This window comes from Poecile atricapillus, chromosome 3, assembly GCF_030490865.1.
Source record: "Poecile atricapillus isolate bPoeAtr1 chromosome 3, bPoeAtr1.hap1, whole genome shotgun sequence".
NCBI classification, from domain to species: Eukaryota; Metazoa; Chordata; class Aves; order Passeriformes; family Paridae; genus Poecile; species Poecile atricapillus.
In genome coordinates this window covers 2,502,923-2,519,304 of record NC_081251.1, presented here as the reverse complement: position 1 = coordinate 2,519,304, position 16,382 = coordinate 2,502,923, and the positions used below count along the sequence as shown (strand labels likewise).

General features: G+C 43.9%; 1 protein-coding gene across 10 annotated transcripts in view; it reads right to left on the bottom strand.

Moving 5' to 3' along the window:
• Nucleotides 1–16,382, bottom strand: part of HMBOX1 (homeobox containing 1) — a 116,949-nt gene that overhangs the window by 50,614 nt on the left and 49,953 nt on the right. For all 10 annotated transcript variants that reach the window (XM_058834211.1, XM_058834210.1, XM_058834212.1 and 7 more), the window contains 2 exons: nt 8,371–8,850; nt 6,210–6,295 (listed from right to left, as the gene is read on the bottom strand). In XM_058834211.1, the coding sequence (XP_058690194.1) occupies nt 6,210–6,295; nt 8,371–8,850 (566 nt within the window). The remainder of the gene's footprint in view (nt 1–6,209; nt 6,296–8,370; nt 8,851–16,382) is intronic.

The following is a 16,382-nucleotide window of genomic DNA, read 5'->3' as shown; positions in this document are numbered from 1 at the left end:
CTTAAGAGGCTGCCTGACACTGTCACACGTGGCACAGATGTCACCACTCCAAACAATGTGCTCGAGGGCAAGGCACAGCAGCAGGAAACAAAAAACTCAAGTTGGGTCTTGCCATGTCCACTTTCATGGCATCACAGAAAAATCTGAGTTGGAAAAACCTTTAAAAGTCAGCTAGTCCAACACCCCCTGCAATGAGCTGGGACACCTTCAACTGGATCACATTGTTCCCTGTCCAACCTGACCTTGAATGTTTCCAGGCATGGGGCAGACACCAACTTCCTGACCAACCTGTGCCACCTTCATCATAAAAAGCTTTTTTCCACAAATTATGCACTGTGCCAATGTCCTGAACTGCATCAAAGTTCTCCCAAACAGAGCTGGATCTGTGCTGGGATCCTTTTGTGGCTGTCATCTAGCCACAGTAGCTGAGCCTCTGACTTACTGTGAGTCCTCACAGCTCATAAAGCTGCTGCTGCAAAATGTTTCTAAGGCATAAAATTTATCTACACCTCAGCAAGGTTTAGAGGCCTCAAAACAGTATCCCAACAGCTTGACCAACCCAAGGTCAAATGCAAAGTCTTCCAGAAGAACTCATCCAGGATCTCTCAGATGCCAGTGCTGTGGGATCCAAACCCATCGTTAACTCCTTTCAATGTAAATACAAACCCCACAAATTGTCATGCCTGAGTTTCTTGCATCTCAAGTGGGTTTCACACAGAAAACAGTGGTTTCTGGACCACCAGGACCCTCCTGTCTTGTTGTCTCTAATCACACTCTGCTTTAGGGAATTGCAGTGGCAGGAAAGAAGAAATCATCCTGCTGCCAGAGGCAATTAATGAAATAACTTCTCTGGAGTAGTGAAAATCCAGCTGTGCTGAGGAAATTCTCTCTCCAAGTGAAGCAGGGACATCAAGGAGGGGTGTGCTGCTCCAGGCTCAGCATCAGCAGGGCCAGGAACACACCTGGTTATGAACAACAGCAGTTTTTTCATGGAAAATACTGAAGGAAAGTGGTATCCACAAAGGATTATTGCAGTTCAGATGCTTGTGTCACACTCACTCTTTCCCACAGCAGGTCACACTTCCCAGTGATAAAAAAAAAATGTGCTCACTCCCCTGGCCAGGCCTGCTGTGTCCTACACAACTGATTTAGGGAGAGCTTCCCCTCCAAACACATAAAATAAATAGCAAAATACATCATCAAGAGAAGGCCACTGCAATGTGCAGCTCAAACCTGCTCATAACCCTCAACTCTGTTATTCATCAAGTCTTGGGGATCTGGTTTTCACCTTCACAGATAGATTTGTTCAGCAGCTCTGCTTTGCATTTCTTTAATGTTTCTTTCAGGAGAGGTTTTCAGAAGCACCTGGAATACATCAGACCTGGAGAAGAAAGTAACTGCCTGTGTTTTAATTCTTCACTTTGTAAGCAAAGTCCCAGATTCAGAGAACAAGTGCTTGCAAAGGACATCTATCAATTTAGGAGATTAGCAAAGCTTGTTTACAGAAAACCTGCAAAGATCAAAATCATAGAAAAACATATCTCTGTGTTGTCATGAGTATTAAAAAAAAAACAACCCAGGAAGGAAAATGTTTCTCAAAATGCAGTTTTATGCATTTTGAGATGATCAGTAATTCAGGAATTTTCTGAATTCTCTTCACAATGGAACTAGTTAAGTTTCCCTGTGTATTGGCATTTGCTCAGCATCCCTGTGTGTGGGTTCCAAACCTGTGGGGATTTTATTTGTTCCAGCAGTGCTCCAAGGCTGCCCTCCACTGCACGTGTGTTTTAGCATAATCTAAAGCCAAGTCCTGGAGATCTCCTATCAATTAAGGCAGAGGCAGGAGGACAGGGCTGGGTTGTACAAGCAGAATAATTGGGAAGGGTACCAGAACTGCACCCTGGAAAGCTCTATGTGTATTTAAAAACAACCCAATAAATGATTTCTGCATTTTACTGTTGATGGGTTTGGGGTTTTTTTTAAATGGTGGTTTGGGTTTTATGTTTTTAAGAACTGAGAAAACTGAATTGAAATTTCTGCTCTGTAACCTCAGGAAAAGAAGGGTGGTTTTTTAATTCCCTCACTCCCTATGTGTAACAAACAGGAAAGGTAATATTTCCAAACCTTGCAGAGGCATCATCCATCAAACCACTTTAGCCCATCTGCAGAGGGCTCATCCCTGTGCTCTACTCCCTCTCTCCTTTACTGTAGAACAGAAAGACATCAGCTCCTGAAAACATTTCCCCACCCTCCATCTAACTTGGGAAGCTCAGCCAGCACCTCTGAGAGAAGTTTACATTTCTCTCTTCATCCTTTGCCTTCTGACCATAACCTGGTGCCCAAGTACAATTCTTGTGGCAATTTAAGAAAACTGCAACACATTCAAATTGAATTTGATCAAAATTTGGCAGCTCACCTGCCCCACGTGGGGCTGAACCCCGAGCAGGCTGCAGTGATGTTAAAAGGAGCTCCAAACACCAGGATAGGAAATTCCGCAGGAACTATTATTAGCTCCTGTTTATACTGTCATTTTTTCTTATCAGTAGGAGATTATTTATACAGAGCCCAACCCAAGTGCTCCTTGTTTATCTTATTACAGACACCATTAAAAAAGTTTCTATAAAAAGCAGCTCCTGTTTTTAGGACCAGCACTAGTAAGTGTTATGCTAAGTTTTTGCTTCTTATCAATCACCCTTTTATTTTCAAGTCACTTTTTAATACCCTGTTACTATTTTCCAACCTGCCCTGTCCTCTCCATACACCAGGCAGTCCTGTAGAATGTCTTCCAGGTTTAATTTTTCCTGTCAGATTCATTATCTAAATGACTTTTAAAGTTCCTGGTAATTTTATAAGGATTAAGAGAGCCTCAACATTTTTCTACTGCAACAGCTGACTTTAACCTTCAGCTCTGTTTTCCTCTCTCCTGCATCCTCCCTCTCCATCCCTTGCCTTGTGCTACAGCAGGAAAAACAAGAGGAAAAGCTGTTTACTGATGCAGAGCTGCTCTGCAGGACTAAGGATTGTCTAAGTGCTTTGCAATGTTAGAATTAAGATGCGAAAAAGAAGAAATGTGTTTCTGAATGAAAGTCGTTTTGAAGAATTAGAAAAATAAGGTAAAAAGGAGGTTTTGAGGGGTCACAGTTGCAGTAGAGGTTTCTGCAGCAAGGACAGAACACAGCAAGTTACAGAATGGGGATAAATAAGGTCATAAGGACTGGGGAAACAGAGAATTGGTAGAGGTTGAAAGGAAAAGTTCCCAGCAGAGGTAGCCAAGCCAAACCAAGCCAGTCTCCTGGACAGAACCAGCCATAAATTTTTCATGTCTTGCCTCTTCCCAAGGCAGAAGGGATGAAGACTAAAAGCTAATATTTATAATTTTCCTCTTGTACAAGTAATTTTTTACAGAAAATCTTTATCAGTAAGACTAAGGCTGTAAATCCTGAGGTGATGCCATTTGGGATCAAACAGCCTGCAAAGCCTCTGCCTATGCAAACTGTTTTTTTACTGAACCAGAAGTGGTTTCCAGACATTCTTTGGGAGTCTCTTCCCCAGCTGAAAGGGATGTTGGAGGCATCTGAAGAACACTCAAAGTCTTCCAGCACTCATCAGGCCCGAGACAGCTCTGGAAGGGAGAGCCTCTGCTCCGGATCTCTGTCCCCAGCTATTTCAGTCACACCTCACCACTCCCTGCTTTTGAGAGGAAGCTGATGTTTCCCCCTGCTAGAGCTGAGTACACTCTTTAATCTGGTCCTTCCAAACATCTCTTTGAGATTTACCATTTCTCTCAGATAAGCCATTACTATGTACTTAAGAGTGGCACATAAGTGCTACACATCTGCTTACACAAGGTTTATTTAAAATGGATCAGCTCCCTCCAAGCACAGGGAGGATGAGTGAGATGCAAGGAGGTATTGGTTTCCCATGGATTTGTCTTGGAAACAAGATAATAACACAGTGTTTTCAGCTCAGCCCTCATTCTGTCCCACTGGTACCCTGCAGTATTTCTCTGTGAGCACACTGTGGATCCCCCTCGTGTTACGCAGGAGGGCTGAGTGGGAAGGGTGTGAAATTCAGTCAGCTAAGTCTGAAGTGGATGGTTGGTGTCATTTACTCACAGGAGGAAACAATGAGAGCTCCCAAAGGCTAAATGCCAATTTAAATGTCCACTGAAATCCAAGAGAACAGGATGGAAGGAAGGAAAGGATCAGGTGTGAAGAGATTGGTCTTGTCTTTCCTACAGCTTCTTGCAGGGTATCAAACACACACACCAAGACACTCAGTTAATTATAATTAGATCCATTCCTTTCACTGATACAGACTCAGATCTGGTGTGGCAACTCTGATTCAATGACCCCACATGTGGCAATCCCACTGACCAAAAAAAAAGTCTCCTTTTGGAAAGACTCCTTTTGTGCTGTTTTTCTCTCTGCAGTACTTCTCTTGCAGGGGAAGCCAGCCTGACTTGCTGGGTGCTACACAAAGGTTAATTCAGAGATGGGTTCTTCCAGGACTATGTTCAGGCAAGGAATGAACAAAAACAGGAGACTGACCCACTAACTACCAAAATTGTAGAGTTCAGGTACAATTTAAGCAACTCAATTTACATATAACTTTTTGAAGTATTAGTGCTAACATCTGATAAGGCAACATCCCTTACATTTACACAAATAGTTAATCTCATGATTTTCCAGATGAAACTGACACCAGGGAAGGACAACTCATTTTACCCAGGATCACAGAAGAGTTGAAGACACACAAGGAATTCCTGGCTCTGTGGTTCAAGCACCAGTTTGTGTTTGCCCACCTCAACTGCTGCCATGTCTGCAAACCCACAGCTCCCAGACAAGTGGGTTCCTATGACATTTCAAATCCTGGAAATATCTTAAAAGAGCAACTTCCCTCCTACTGATTTTGAATTCCCAGACATCAGGGAACCTTAAAAATCATCTGTTTCAAGATCTTCATCCAAGCTTGGGTTAAAAAGTTAACAAATCCTAGAGCTGTAACATGGAATTGAGCTGTCTGAATTTTATCATCAAGTCTTCATCCTAAAAGAAGGGCTGGAGTGAATCCAGGGAACAGAGCTGGGAAGGGGCTGGAGCACCAGGAGCAGCTGAGGGAGCTGGGGAAGGGGTCCAGCCTGGAGAAAAGGAGGCTCAGGAGGGACCTTCTGGCTCTGCACCTGTCCTCTGGTCCCCTGACAGGAAACAGGGACAGGATGAGAGGGAACAGCCTCAAGCTGTGCCAGGGCAGGTTCAGGTTGGATACTGAGAACAATTCCTGCCTGGAATGGGCTGTCCAGCCCTGGCACCAGAGCAGGGGTGGAGGAGTCCCAATCCCTGGAGGGGTTTAAAGGCCATGTGGAAGTGGCACCTGGGGACAGGGATCAGTGGTGGCCTTGGCAGAGCTGGGGGAGTGATCAAACTCAATGGGTTTAGAGTGCTTTTCCAACTAAAATGATTCTGAGGCTGTTCCAGGCAAGAGAAATAGTAATACCCCACCCCATGGAGGAACAACAGGACTTTGTCACCCTCTCTGTAAAGCTCTGGGAAGAAGAACAGGGAAGAAGTGGCACCACTGCACCTGTCTGGATGTGAGAGAGAAGGCTCAGGGCACAGGGCACCCAGAACAGCTGCTCCTTCCAGGTAAAACCTGAGCTGGTCTGGTCATCCCTCAACCTCCCTTCAGATTTTCATTAATTCTGACTCAAAGGATGGATAAAACTTCCAACTCTCCTCCTGCAACTCCTTGCTGCAGAGGTACCAGATATAGCTGTGTCCCCTGACTATTCATATGCTTTTTAATATATAAATACACATTATCTCTCTCTCTCTCTCCATACCCAGAGATGTAGATACACATCTATTTGCCATACTCAACAACAATTTAAGAATTAAGGAAAACCATTTTCATTTTAAGATAAGAACTTCAGGCTTTATTATAATGCTGTAAAATAAAATCTGCCAGCACAAGCCACAGGGAAAAAAAAAAAAAAAAAAGAAAAAAAAAAAAAGTGATTCACTGGGGAAGTTCCATGATGTGCAGGACAATGGGTCTTAAATCAAAGGCATACATTATCATGACTAAGCTGACAGATCTGCACTGCAATGCAGAAAGCCAAGTGATATTCCAACATCTGCACCGTGCTCAGACAGGCAGCTCAGCCACAGAGATTCCCAAAATGAGGAAAGGACTCCCCAAGCTCTTACCTGTTACCTGTGCAACAACTGCTTGGGAAATTCTCCGGTTGGCGAGGAAGGCTTTGATTTCCTCCTTTATCACACTGCTGTCCCTCCTACCAAAACAAAACAACAGGACACACAAAAAGAGGGACGAACCAAAACGCACCTGCAAGATGCAAAATGCCTTTATTTCCTTTATTTACAGGACAAGGAGTGGGGAAGGCTGGAATTAAAGCAGCCCAAGTGCCTCAGTGCTGGACAGTTCTTTTAACAAGTGTCACGTTTGATCAAAGTACCATAGCAGGAGAATGGATGACTCATGTCCCATATAATTCATATTAGGTGCAGCACTGCCATATGGAATGTACAAAGTTTCATTACACAGGGATGAATAAATCTCTCATACCAGCATAAAAACCTCACTCATAAAAATGAGGCAGAAAAATAAAAAATAAAGGATAGCAGGAGCTGCATGGCTAGTTACCCAAATGAATATGCATACACCAACCTCTTCCAGCATCCCAAGGAAAAGATCCAAAATTTTGCAGCCTCTGTCCTTAAGTTCCCTACTTAGTCTAGAGCTTGCACTGAATGAACTGATGTCTTTGTATGATTTTTACAAGGTCTGCACAGGTAGCTCAGAAGGGGCTAAAACTGTGCTAAAAAGCAAATAAATTGGAGGTTGCACATGTACTGTGATACACGGCAAATTTCAATTGCAATAAACATATCCTTTGCCCCTCCTCTTCCTCTCTCCCTTCCTGAGAAGGGCAGGCAATTAAAACCAGCCTTTATTAGGTTTTCTGAGACATTCCCCTTCCTCTTCTCCCCTCCTGCCCTAGCAGCATTAAAGACAGACTGAAGCTTGCAAATGTAAATGCAAAATGAATGCTGTGCTGTGGGTTCATTTTTATTTCTGTACCAACACTCATCTTCCATATGCCTGCAAAAACAAGTAATTTCAATTTAAATAAGCACTAAAAGCATTACCTGAGACTCACTGCACAGGAACCCAAACCTCAGCCATGGTAACTTGGCACTCTGCTGTACTCCCTCCCTTCCTGCACAATTCCATCATCCTGCAGCTGACAGCAAATGGGGTTGATCGGCTTTTTTCTTACTGGTCATCTCTAATCCTCTCCCCAAAAAGCCAAATCTTTCCCTGAAATCTCCAAATTACTTCCAACATAGTTCCATTCTGGAGCTTATGGACCCCAGTTCTCCAGTTCTCTACAGGAATGGTGAAGTTATGGGGGGAAAAAAGAATAAATTCCAACATTATGACCGAAGTTGTTTTGAGACATTTGGCCTTTCCTCTTATTTCTTTCTGCTCTCAAAGCCCACTGCCTCTGACTTTCATCCTCAGGAGTATAATCCCCTCCTTTCATCTTTGCCATAATCCTGAAAAGGAAGCTGCTAAAAGTAAAGGAAGGTCAGACCTGAAAAAAACCCACACAAATGGCTTTCAGAGAAAACTTCTGCTTCTTCTTTACTATTTGTATTTTCCTGCACCACTCTGCAAATCCCTGCCACAAACTATAAACAAACAACATGCACCCTCTCCAGATCCCACTTGGAAAGCACTGACCAATCCAAGCTGGATTCCTTACTCTCCCTCTTTATTCAAGGAATCACAAAGGGTGTGAAACAGTGGAGGAGGAGTCATGTGAATTGGCACTTGATCAAAATCCTGAATAAAAGTAGGGTGGAAAACGAGTGCTCTAACATCAATCCCAATTGTTGGTACAGCAGCAGAAGAATTATTTCAACAGTCAGACTGTGGGACACCCACACAGGGCCAGGGGCTGCCTCCACAAGGGAGGTGAGAGGTTCTGGGATGGTGACCCTTGGAGCACAGGCAGGAACAACTGCCTGAAGCAGCTCCTGCTCTCCTGATCATCATCATCATCAAACCCTCATGGAACAGTGAGGGTGGGAAGAGACATTTCAGGTTATTTAGTCCAAACCTACTGCAATAAGCAGGGGCATCTTCAACTAGATCAGGCTGCTCAGAGCCCTGTCCCACCTGACCTTGAATGTTTTCTGGGATGGGGCATCCACCACCTCCCCAGACAACCTGTGCCAACATTTTACCACCCTATAATCCCTATTTGAGCATTCTTCCAACACACCCATTCCTGCCGAGGCTCTTCTCACCCCCAAACTTTTTACAGAGACCTTCACTCACCTCATCAGCTCCTCCACTTTGTCGTCGATGTCCAAGTCCTCCTCGGAAGCCTCGAAGCTGTAGGACCTCTGGGCCAGGCTGTTGGCCAGGGGGTAGCGGGTGGGTGACATCTTCCCGTTGAAGGCAGACAACCTCTCGTTACTCTCCCTCCCGTTCTGATTCGTAGTGCAAGGCTGTGGGGAGGTGTCGTAACTGTTGCTCGGGGACGGGGACATCCCGGAGTGCTGGGTCTGCGTGGAAGCCGTGGCCGTCGAGGAAGACGCCGGGACGTTGTTGGTGCTGTTGCTGTAGGAGCCGCCTCCGTAGCCAGACCTTCTCCCGAATTTGTCGCTATGCTCTTGGTCAAGACGGTCCAAGGTTTCCAGGGCGTGCAGGATCTCATGCCTGGTCATTCCCGTGCGTCTCAGGCGCTGCAGGAGGTCGATCTGCTCTATGGTGAATCTTGGCTCGTCTGTGTAGTGAGACATGGTTTCCAGCAGGCTGGAAATGAGGTAAAATACAAAATAATTCAGTTCAAAAAAGTGGCACATGGAAAGTACTTTATAAACTTTGGTGCAAAACTTTAAGAGACACACACACACAACAGCTCCAAAATCCACCTCCAAACAAGCTCAGCTGGACACCTGCCATGAATGCCAGTCTCACTAAACAGTAAAAAGATTTTGGACCTCTCCTGACATTCCCCACACCTGCATCAACCCTGCAGTTTGTCCCTTTTGCTTCTGATAAACCAATGCTACAGAGATTATGGCTGCTCAGTAATTAAGGCTGCAACTTGATTCCAGCCACAATTTTGCCCAGTGTTAAGTACCCATCAGACAGGAATCTCAGATTTCTGTGGTAGCCACAGATCTGAGTTTTCCTGGACAAGTTTTAACCGGTTATGACAAGAGATTTATGAATCTCAACTCTTTCAAATCTTAACTACAAAGAGTTTGAGTTGCCCTAACTTTTGTTGCTACCTTGAAAAAAAAGCGCAGATAAAAACACACCCAGCGGAAATTCTAGTGGCCTGTAGGACCCAAGTTGATTTGACTGAAGTTGGATTTCTGAAGTTAGGAACTTTTGAACCTGGAATGTTGTCAAAGATTGCCTGCCCTGACAAGAAAAGTGCAGCACATCCAATTACTCCTGAGCTTTCATTTAAAGAAATAAGTCTTCAGCTTTTTCCCCTCCAAAGACTGGCTTCTCAGATAACTCAACCATCCTGGTGGCTCAACAAAATAATTTTTAACTCCTAAACTTCCCAAGGTGCTGTAACAATGAACATTATTTGCTGCAAAGCCCAAAAAAATTACAGTATGCTCTCTTAATCGCTCTTCTTTCCTAAGTCTCCTGGCTACAGATCCAAATGTCACACAAACAAGAAGATCTCCTCCTTCAGAACTCTAGATCTTGAGAAAGGATGGCAGATGGAGGGCAGGCAGAACTTGGCAAGCAGAATATGGCATTTTCCATCCTTCTCGTGAGTCAAGGCTTTATTACCAATTCCTGCAGGAGAGCAGGGTGAAGAGATCACTCAGACTCCAGGAGATGTGACAGAGCTGATGTACAATCCCTGCGAGCCAGAGCAAATCACAGCTGAGGGAAAGTCAAGGAAGAATTCCAAGGACCCTGTGAAAGCCAGGAGAGGGATGATGGCTGTCAGGCTGAGACCTTCCAGAGACAGGGCTGCAAAATTTTGAGGATGACTCCTCATGTCCATTTCTGCCCTGGCACAGAGAAGCTCCCAACAGGAGTCATGGAATGACTCGAGATCCATAATTGGGGCTGAAGAACAACACTGAGAACTGGCTTGTTGAAGTAGAGCTGAAGTAGAGCTGTAAAGCCAAAGCCAGGATGCACAAATCCACAAAAATGGCACTTGCAGCCTGGGAGATACGGAAATGAGAAGAAAATCCCATCTTTGCCCTCATCCAGCCCCTTCCATTGTTTCATGGGAGATGGAAGCAGGAGGACAATGCAAGGAGATGACTCCCATCCAAGAAAATGCCTCTGTGAGAAGACAGACGTTCTACATCCACATCAGCGCTTCAGCCCAACGGGAATGTGCTGTTCTCCAGAAAACTGATTACTGGAAACATCCAGGCCATTTTCAATTTTTCAAGACAAGCACCCAGACTGTTGAACCACAGGAGGGCACGGCAGGCAATGCAGCAGCCGACCTGCGACTGACTGGAATTGTAACAACCACAATTTGGAAGTGGCATCCCAGCCTGAGACCTTCAGAGCTTGACAAGGGAGCATTTGGAAATGGAATGTTCTAGGTTTGGCCTCTGGGAGAGGAAGGGCTGCTCCATCCTCTTCTCCCAGCTCTGGGAGAAATGTCACACAGACTGACTGACTCACGACAGACTGCTCCAAGCAGCACAGTTTTCAAACAGAAAATCTCTCTAAACATCTGGCTTTGAGGTGGTTTTCACTGGATATTCCAGCTCATCCTTCCTGAGGGAAACACCTGGTTTGGACATTTCTTACCTGTATTTCTAATGTCACCACTTCCTGCATCATTTATCTGTCAATAGCAAGTTTTATGTGCTCAAGTTCTTTGTTTGAATTGGAGAATTTAATGAGTCAGAGCCTCCAACCAGAATTACCTCCACTCAAAATTCCTACTTTACAGACTACTCAACATTTAATACTAAAACATACTTTAAATTATTTAATCATCCATTTATCACAGACACAGAAACCCAGAACTTTTGTCCTTGTAGCCCCGTGAACTAAAAAACTCCCATCTGACAAAAGCAAGACTTTCCAGATGGCTTCAAGAATGTCAAACACAGAATCATGGAATTACAGAATGGTTTGGATTGAAAAAAGGCTGTAAAATCATTTCTTTCCACCCCCTGCTGTGGGCACAGACACCTTCCAGTTTCCCAGGTTGCTCCAAGCCCTGCCCAACCTGGCCTTGGACACTTCCAGGGATGGAGCAGCCACAGCTTCTCTGGGCACCCTGTGCCAGGGTCTCCCCACCTCCTGCAGCAGCTGGTGGCCATGGAAAACAATTCCCTCTAAAATTTGGGTGTCATTCCTAATTTGTCTAAAGTGACAGGGCTCAGCTCCTGGATCTGGGTGCCCAAGCCAAATGAATTTCTTTTAGTGAATTACACATAATGATTTGGTGAATCCTAAGTGTCCTTTAAAATTCCAGCTAATGAAGTGCAGAGTTCTCAGATGCAGGGGCAGGGGTTGAGCTCCCATCACTCGTGGCTGTATGAAGGAAAGAGCTCCAGCCTCAATTTGTCCCTCTTTGATACATCTTGTGTGGGAATTTCAGTTCACAGGGATGCAAAGTAAGATATTCAATGACTTCCAACTTGTATTCTGGAGTCCTGTTCATCAGTGGACTTTAAAGCCTTGCAGAAATTAATGTAAAAGTAGCAAACCTACTGTGAAATTAACACCATAATACTGTGTTTAACACAACCACTGGAAAAATGTGGACAACTTGAAAAAAAAAACCAACAAACTAAAACCAATGATCTGCTTGTTTGTCCATGTAAAGAATTCTTACAGACCTCCAACACTTTTAAGGCAACTTCTGGGTAATTTTTCAACACTCAAGAGGCAAGAAGACCAAAATTAGAGTATCTCCCTGCTGGTCTCACTAATGCCATACAGAGATGTCCAAAGTGCCTTGTTTATATTTGTACACTCAGCATATATTGCACTGACACATCTCACTGGTGTTCTTGATCTGGAACTCCAGTTCCCATCTTCACGTACTTTTCTACACATGAGATCTAGAAATAATGCTCCTGAGGGACTTTTATGTATTGAAAACAACTGCAGGAGCTTGGAATTTTCCATTAAAACCCCAAAACAAATATTGCAAAATATGGTATTACTGAACATGCTCCAACATTGCCAACTATCCACAACTTTTTAATGAATAACTACAGCAAGCATTATTTTGAACTGTTACTTGAGCAGGACTTTGGTTATTTTCTCTTTTTAAAATATTTTAATAATCTTACCCTGTTTAAACATCAATTTACAAAGCAGTTAATTAAATCAGCCATTTTAGAATCACCCTAATTTCATTCACCTCATTAATGAGTGGATATTCTCCACCACTTCATCCCCCCCACATTGCAGTAAGAGCCTCTTATCCTCCTGCACTCCTCTGGCTACCTGTAATTCAATTTACTTCCCCCTCTTTTTCCTTGTGAAATACAATCAACTGCAAAAGTAGCAAGGAATAAAATAAGATAGAGACAAGCAGAATGATTGGGGGGTACAGGAGAAAATCAAGATGGAAAATACTTTTCCTGAGAACACTGACCGTGGAGAAACTTTGCTGTAGGCAAACTTTGCTGCCTGTGTAGCAAAATATCCCCTACATCCCATGCTTTATCTGCTATCAATACTCTCACCACTGACAATGGGCTTAGGGAGACACCCAAAAAATGAAAGATAACCAAGGGAGAACAGCTGTGCATTTTTCTCCGTGAAATTTTGCAAGCAAAAGCTCTGCAACTGTCTAATTAAGCTCAAAACTAAAAGTGACACATTTTTTAACAACTGAATCTTGCCCTTTAAAACAAAATTTCTTTAGGTCCTGATATAAAAAGTAAGTAGCCTGAAGTATCAAACTTATTTACATTCCTTACACTAACATAGCAAACATCCCCCAAAAAATGGTCCAGTTGTACCATTCCAAAGCATTAAAACTTCATGTTCATCTTTCATGGCTTATCCAAAAGCAACCTGAGGTACCTGAATATCAGATTGAAGGGAGACCTCTAAGGAGGTAAATAAAAAGGAATTTATTTTCCCTCCCAAACCTGCAGATATAAAATATCCAGCCCAATGCAGCACCACTCCTCCCCTTCTATGGGGATTTTGTGGAGTGGAGGCTGCTCAGGGGCTGCTCTCACCAGCATTGCCCTTCCTTCTCATTCCACCAAGGTTTATTTAACTTCTTTTTTTTTTTAAATTAATTTCACCCTTTGGATGTGGGGCTCCCTCCCTAGTTTGACTGTTCTGATCTCCTGTGGGGGTATGTGGCCAGAGTGCCCTCTTCCTTTATTTTCCTGCACTGTACAGAGAAAAGAAAAAACACATCAAGGGTTTCTCACCTATTCTCACAGCCCAAGCCCACGCTGATGCAAGAATCATTTACCCAACACTTAACTTTCTAGGTGATGGAGCACAGCAGAATAATCCCATAAAAACAGCTACGAGCTAAGTCCATGTCCAATTGAACTCGCAGAAGTTCAAAGCAATTCAATTACCCGTTTGGGAATAAGGCCAGACAGCAGCCTTAACACCTCTAACACTTGAGAAAATGGCTCTGGACTCTTTAATGATCACAAGAAATCATTTTTTCCACTCTTCTACTCACTGTAGATGAGTAGGAAGCACTCTAGCATCACTGAGGAGATGCTCTTCTGCAGAGGTCCTTCTCCAATTCCCATTAAAATTCACTGCTTTATCTAATAAGCAAAGCTCAAGACTGACAAAACCAGTTGTGCTTTTTGCTGTAAGACCTATATTTGATATAATCTGCATAATATGGATGTGGGCAAGAGCCAAAGTGTTCAGAACAGGATCCTAAGTCTGGTAATTGGTTTAAGAATGATTCTGATCAAGTCCCATCAACTGAGGAGAGCAGGATGGGGAGAGATGCCAACATTTACCCTTCTCTGACACATGGCACAGGTAGGACCCCCCCCCCCCTGCTCACAGGGACATCCAGGATTTGTCATCTCATTTATTACAGCACCAGCATTTTTCACAACATCACGGGCAGCTCCTTGGTGTCACTCAATGCCATCTCACCATTTAAATGAAAGAGCAGAATCATGACATAAATTGTGGCTTTCCAGCTGAAATAGGTTTTTCTGAAGTACACAGCTAGAAATATCACTTTCTACAACTCGTTAATTAAACCAGAGTTTTAACTACCAACACAGTTGAAAGCTGAACTCCTTAACCTGCCAGATTTTTACTGTGTGTCTGTGCATCCACTACTGGTAAGAACTACAGCCTGAACAGCTCTGGAGGTGGATGTCCTCCTGATATTAAAAATGGGCATTAAGGATGGTGTTGCTATTTCCAGAGCAATGTAATTTGTTTATCACCCAGTCTGATATTCAACAACTGAATTCACATGAAATACTGCTCAGGATGCTTCCTACGAGAACCAGCGACTACAAAGAAACTCCACTTCCAGCTGCCCACTCTGAATTTTATAACCCTGTTTTAGGTTATGCAAGCTTGTTTCTCTCTCCACACATATTTATGAGATCTGAGTACCAAGCATAGCTTCATTCAGCCCTTCCTTTTCCACACAGAATCCCAGGCTGGTGTTGGTTGGAAGGGACCTTAGAGCTCATCTGCCACGGGCAGGGATGGTGCTGAGAGATGAGGTTGATCAGGGCCCCATCCAACCCTTTACCCCATCCCAAAGGATGCAGCTGCTTCTTACAAGATGCTCAGAGGAAGTGCTTTCATTGAGCTACAGCAGTTCCACAAACAGCACTGACACACAGCACCAAAAAATCCCAAAATATTCTGAGTTGGAAGGGACACACATGGATCATCAAACCCAGAGGCAAAGACTGAGTGACCCTTCCAGGGCAGATCTAAGGCATTGCTGGAAGAGAATTGGGGCATTTAGGGCATAACAGTATCCAGTCTACTGAAATTCAACATTTGGCCTTTTCTGTTCTTACTGCACAAATGAATCTCCTTCAGTTCAGAGGGTGGGGAGGCCCTGGCACAGGTTTCTCAGAGAAGCTGTGGCTGCCCCAGGATCCCTGGAAGTGCCCAGGGCCGGGTTGGACAGGATTTGGAACAATGTGGGATAGTGAGTGGCATCCCTGCCATTGGAATGAGATGATCTTTAAGGTTCCTTGCAACACAAACCATTGTGTGATTCAATGATTCACAGTAACATAAATATTTCAGAAGCACCTAAAACTTTGCACCATATTAAGCAAAGCTGCCTTCAAAACCAGGAGCTGATGCTGTGAATTCTGGGGCGTAACAGAGGATTAAGGATCTGACTCATCACTTATGCTCATCAGTTGCAACTCCAGTATTTTCAGAGGAGTTGTACCGGTTTTCAAGAGAGAGAGAGAGAAAAAAACCTCAGGCCTGAAGTGCTCATCATGTCAACGAACACAGTGCCATCCTCATCCATACGTTTGCATAATTATCTCCTGCAGTTGCATCTCTGGGTTCTGATTTTCAAAAAAAGGCCTCTTACTCCCATTCACCCTGATTCACAAACAAAATGTAATTCTTGTAATGACTGCTCTCATCCCGGGGAAACGAGAGCCTCGCGCTGCAGCAAGGAGGGAAATCAGGCTCTGAGCTGAGCCACGGAGCCTCAGCATCACCAGCTCTGTTTAGGAATGCAAAACAGCGGCTCCGGAATGCAGAGCTTTGCCACACGCCTTCGATCAAAATGGGGACAATTAATAAGAGCAGCCTGAAACTTCTGAAAATAAATCCGGCGTAATCAAATACTCACCGCTACACAAATTAGAGGAGGCAAGCTGAGAGCAGAATATCAACACATCGTTTTTTCAGGAGGCTTCAAGTTTCTCAGCTGGTTAAAGAGCCCCAAACCCCGACTCACTGCTCTACACAAGCTGCTCTTCCACTTATTCTCTGAAATTCTCTGCTGATAAAATCATTTTAATGGATGCTGGCAGTGAGCAAACCCAGTCGTTTTGCCACTTGGGTGAGTAACTTACTCTGCTTTACATCTCTGGGAAAGAGAGAGAGAACTTGAGATTGATCTTACAAGGCAAAAATATAATATAAATGGCAATTATTGTCATAATCCAAGTCTTACAAAAGGGACTGACCTCTGACTAAGCACAGGGCTGGCAGCCAGATACTTCTGAATTCTACTCAAGGCACACACTGATTCACACTGACACCTTATCTGTCTAACCCTAACCTTCCCTACTTCCAAAATCTGGGTTTCCTGCTATTGTTGCAATTCTACAGCAACAAGGCAGGAATTCAAACTCTGAGCCTGGATTCAAGGG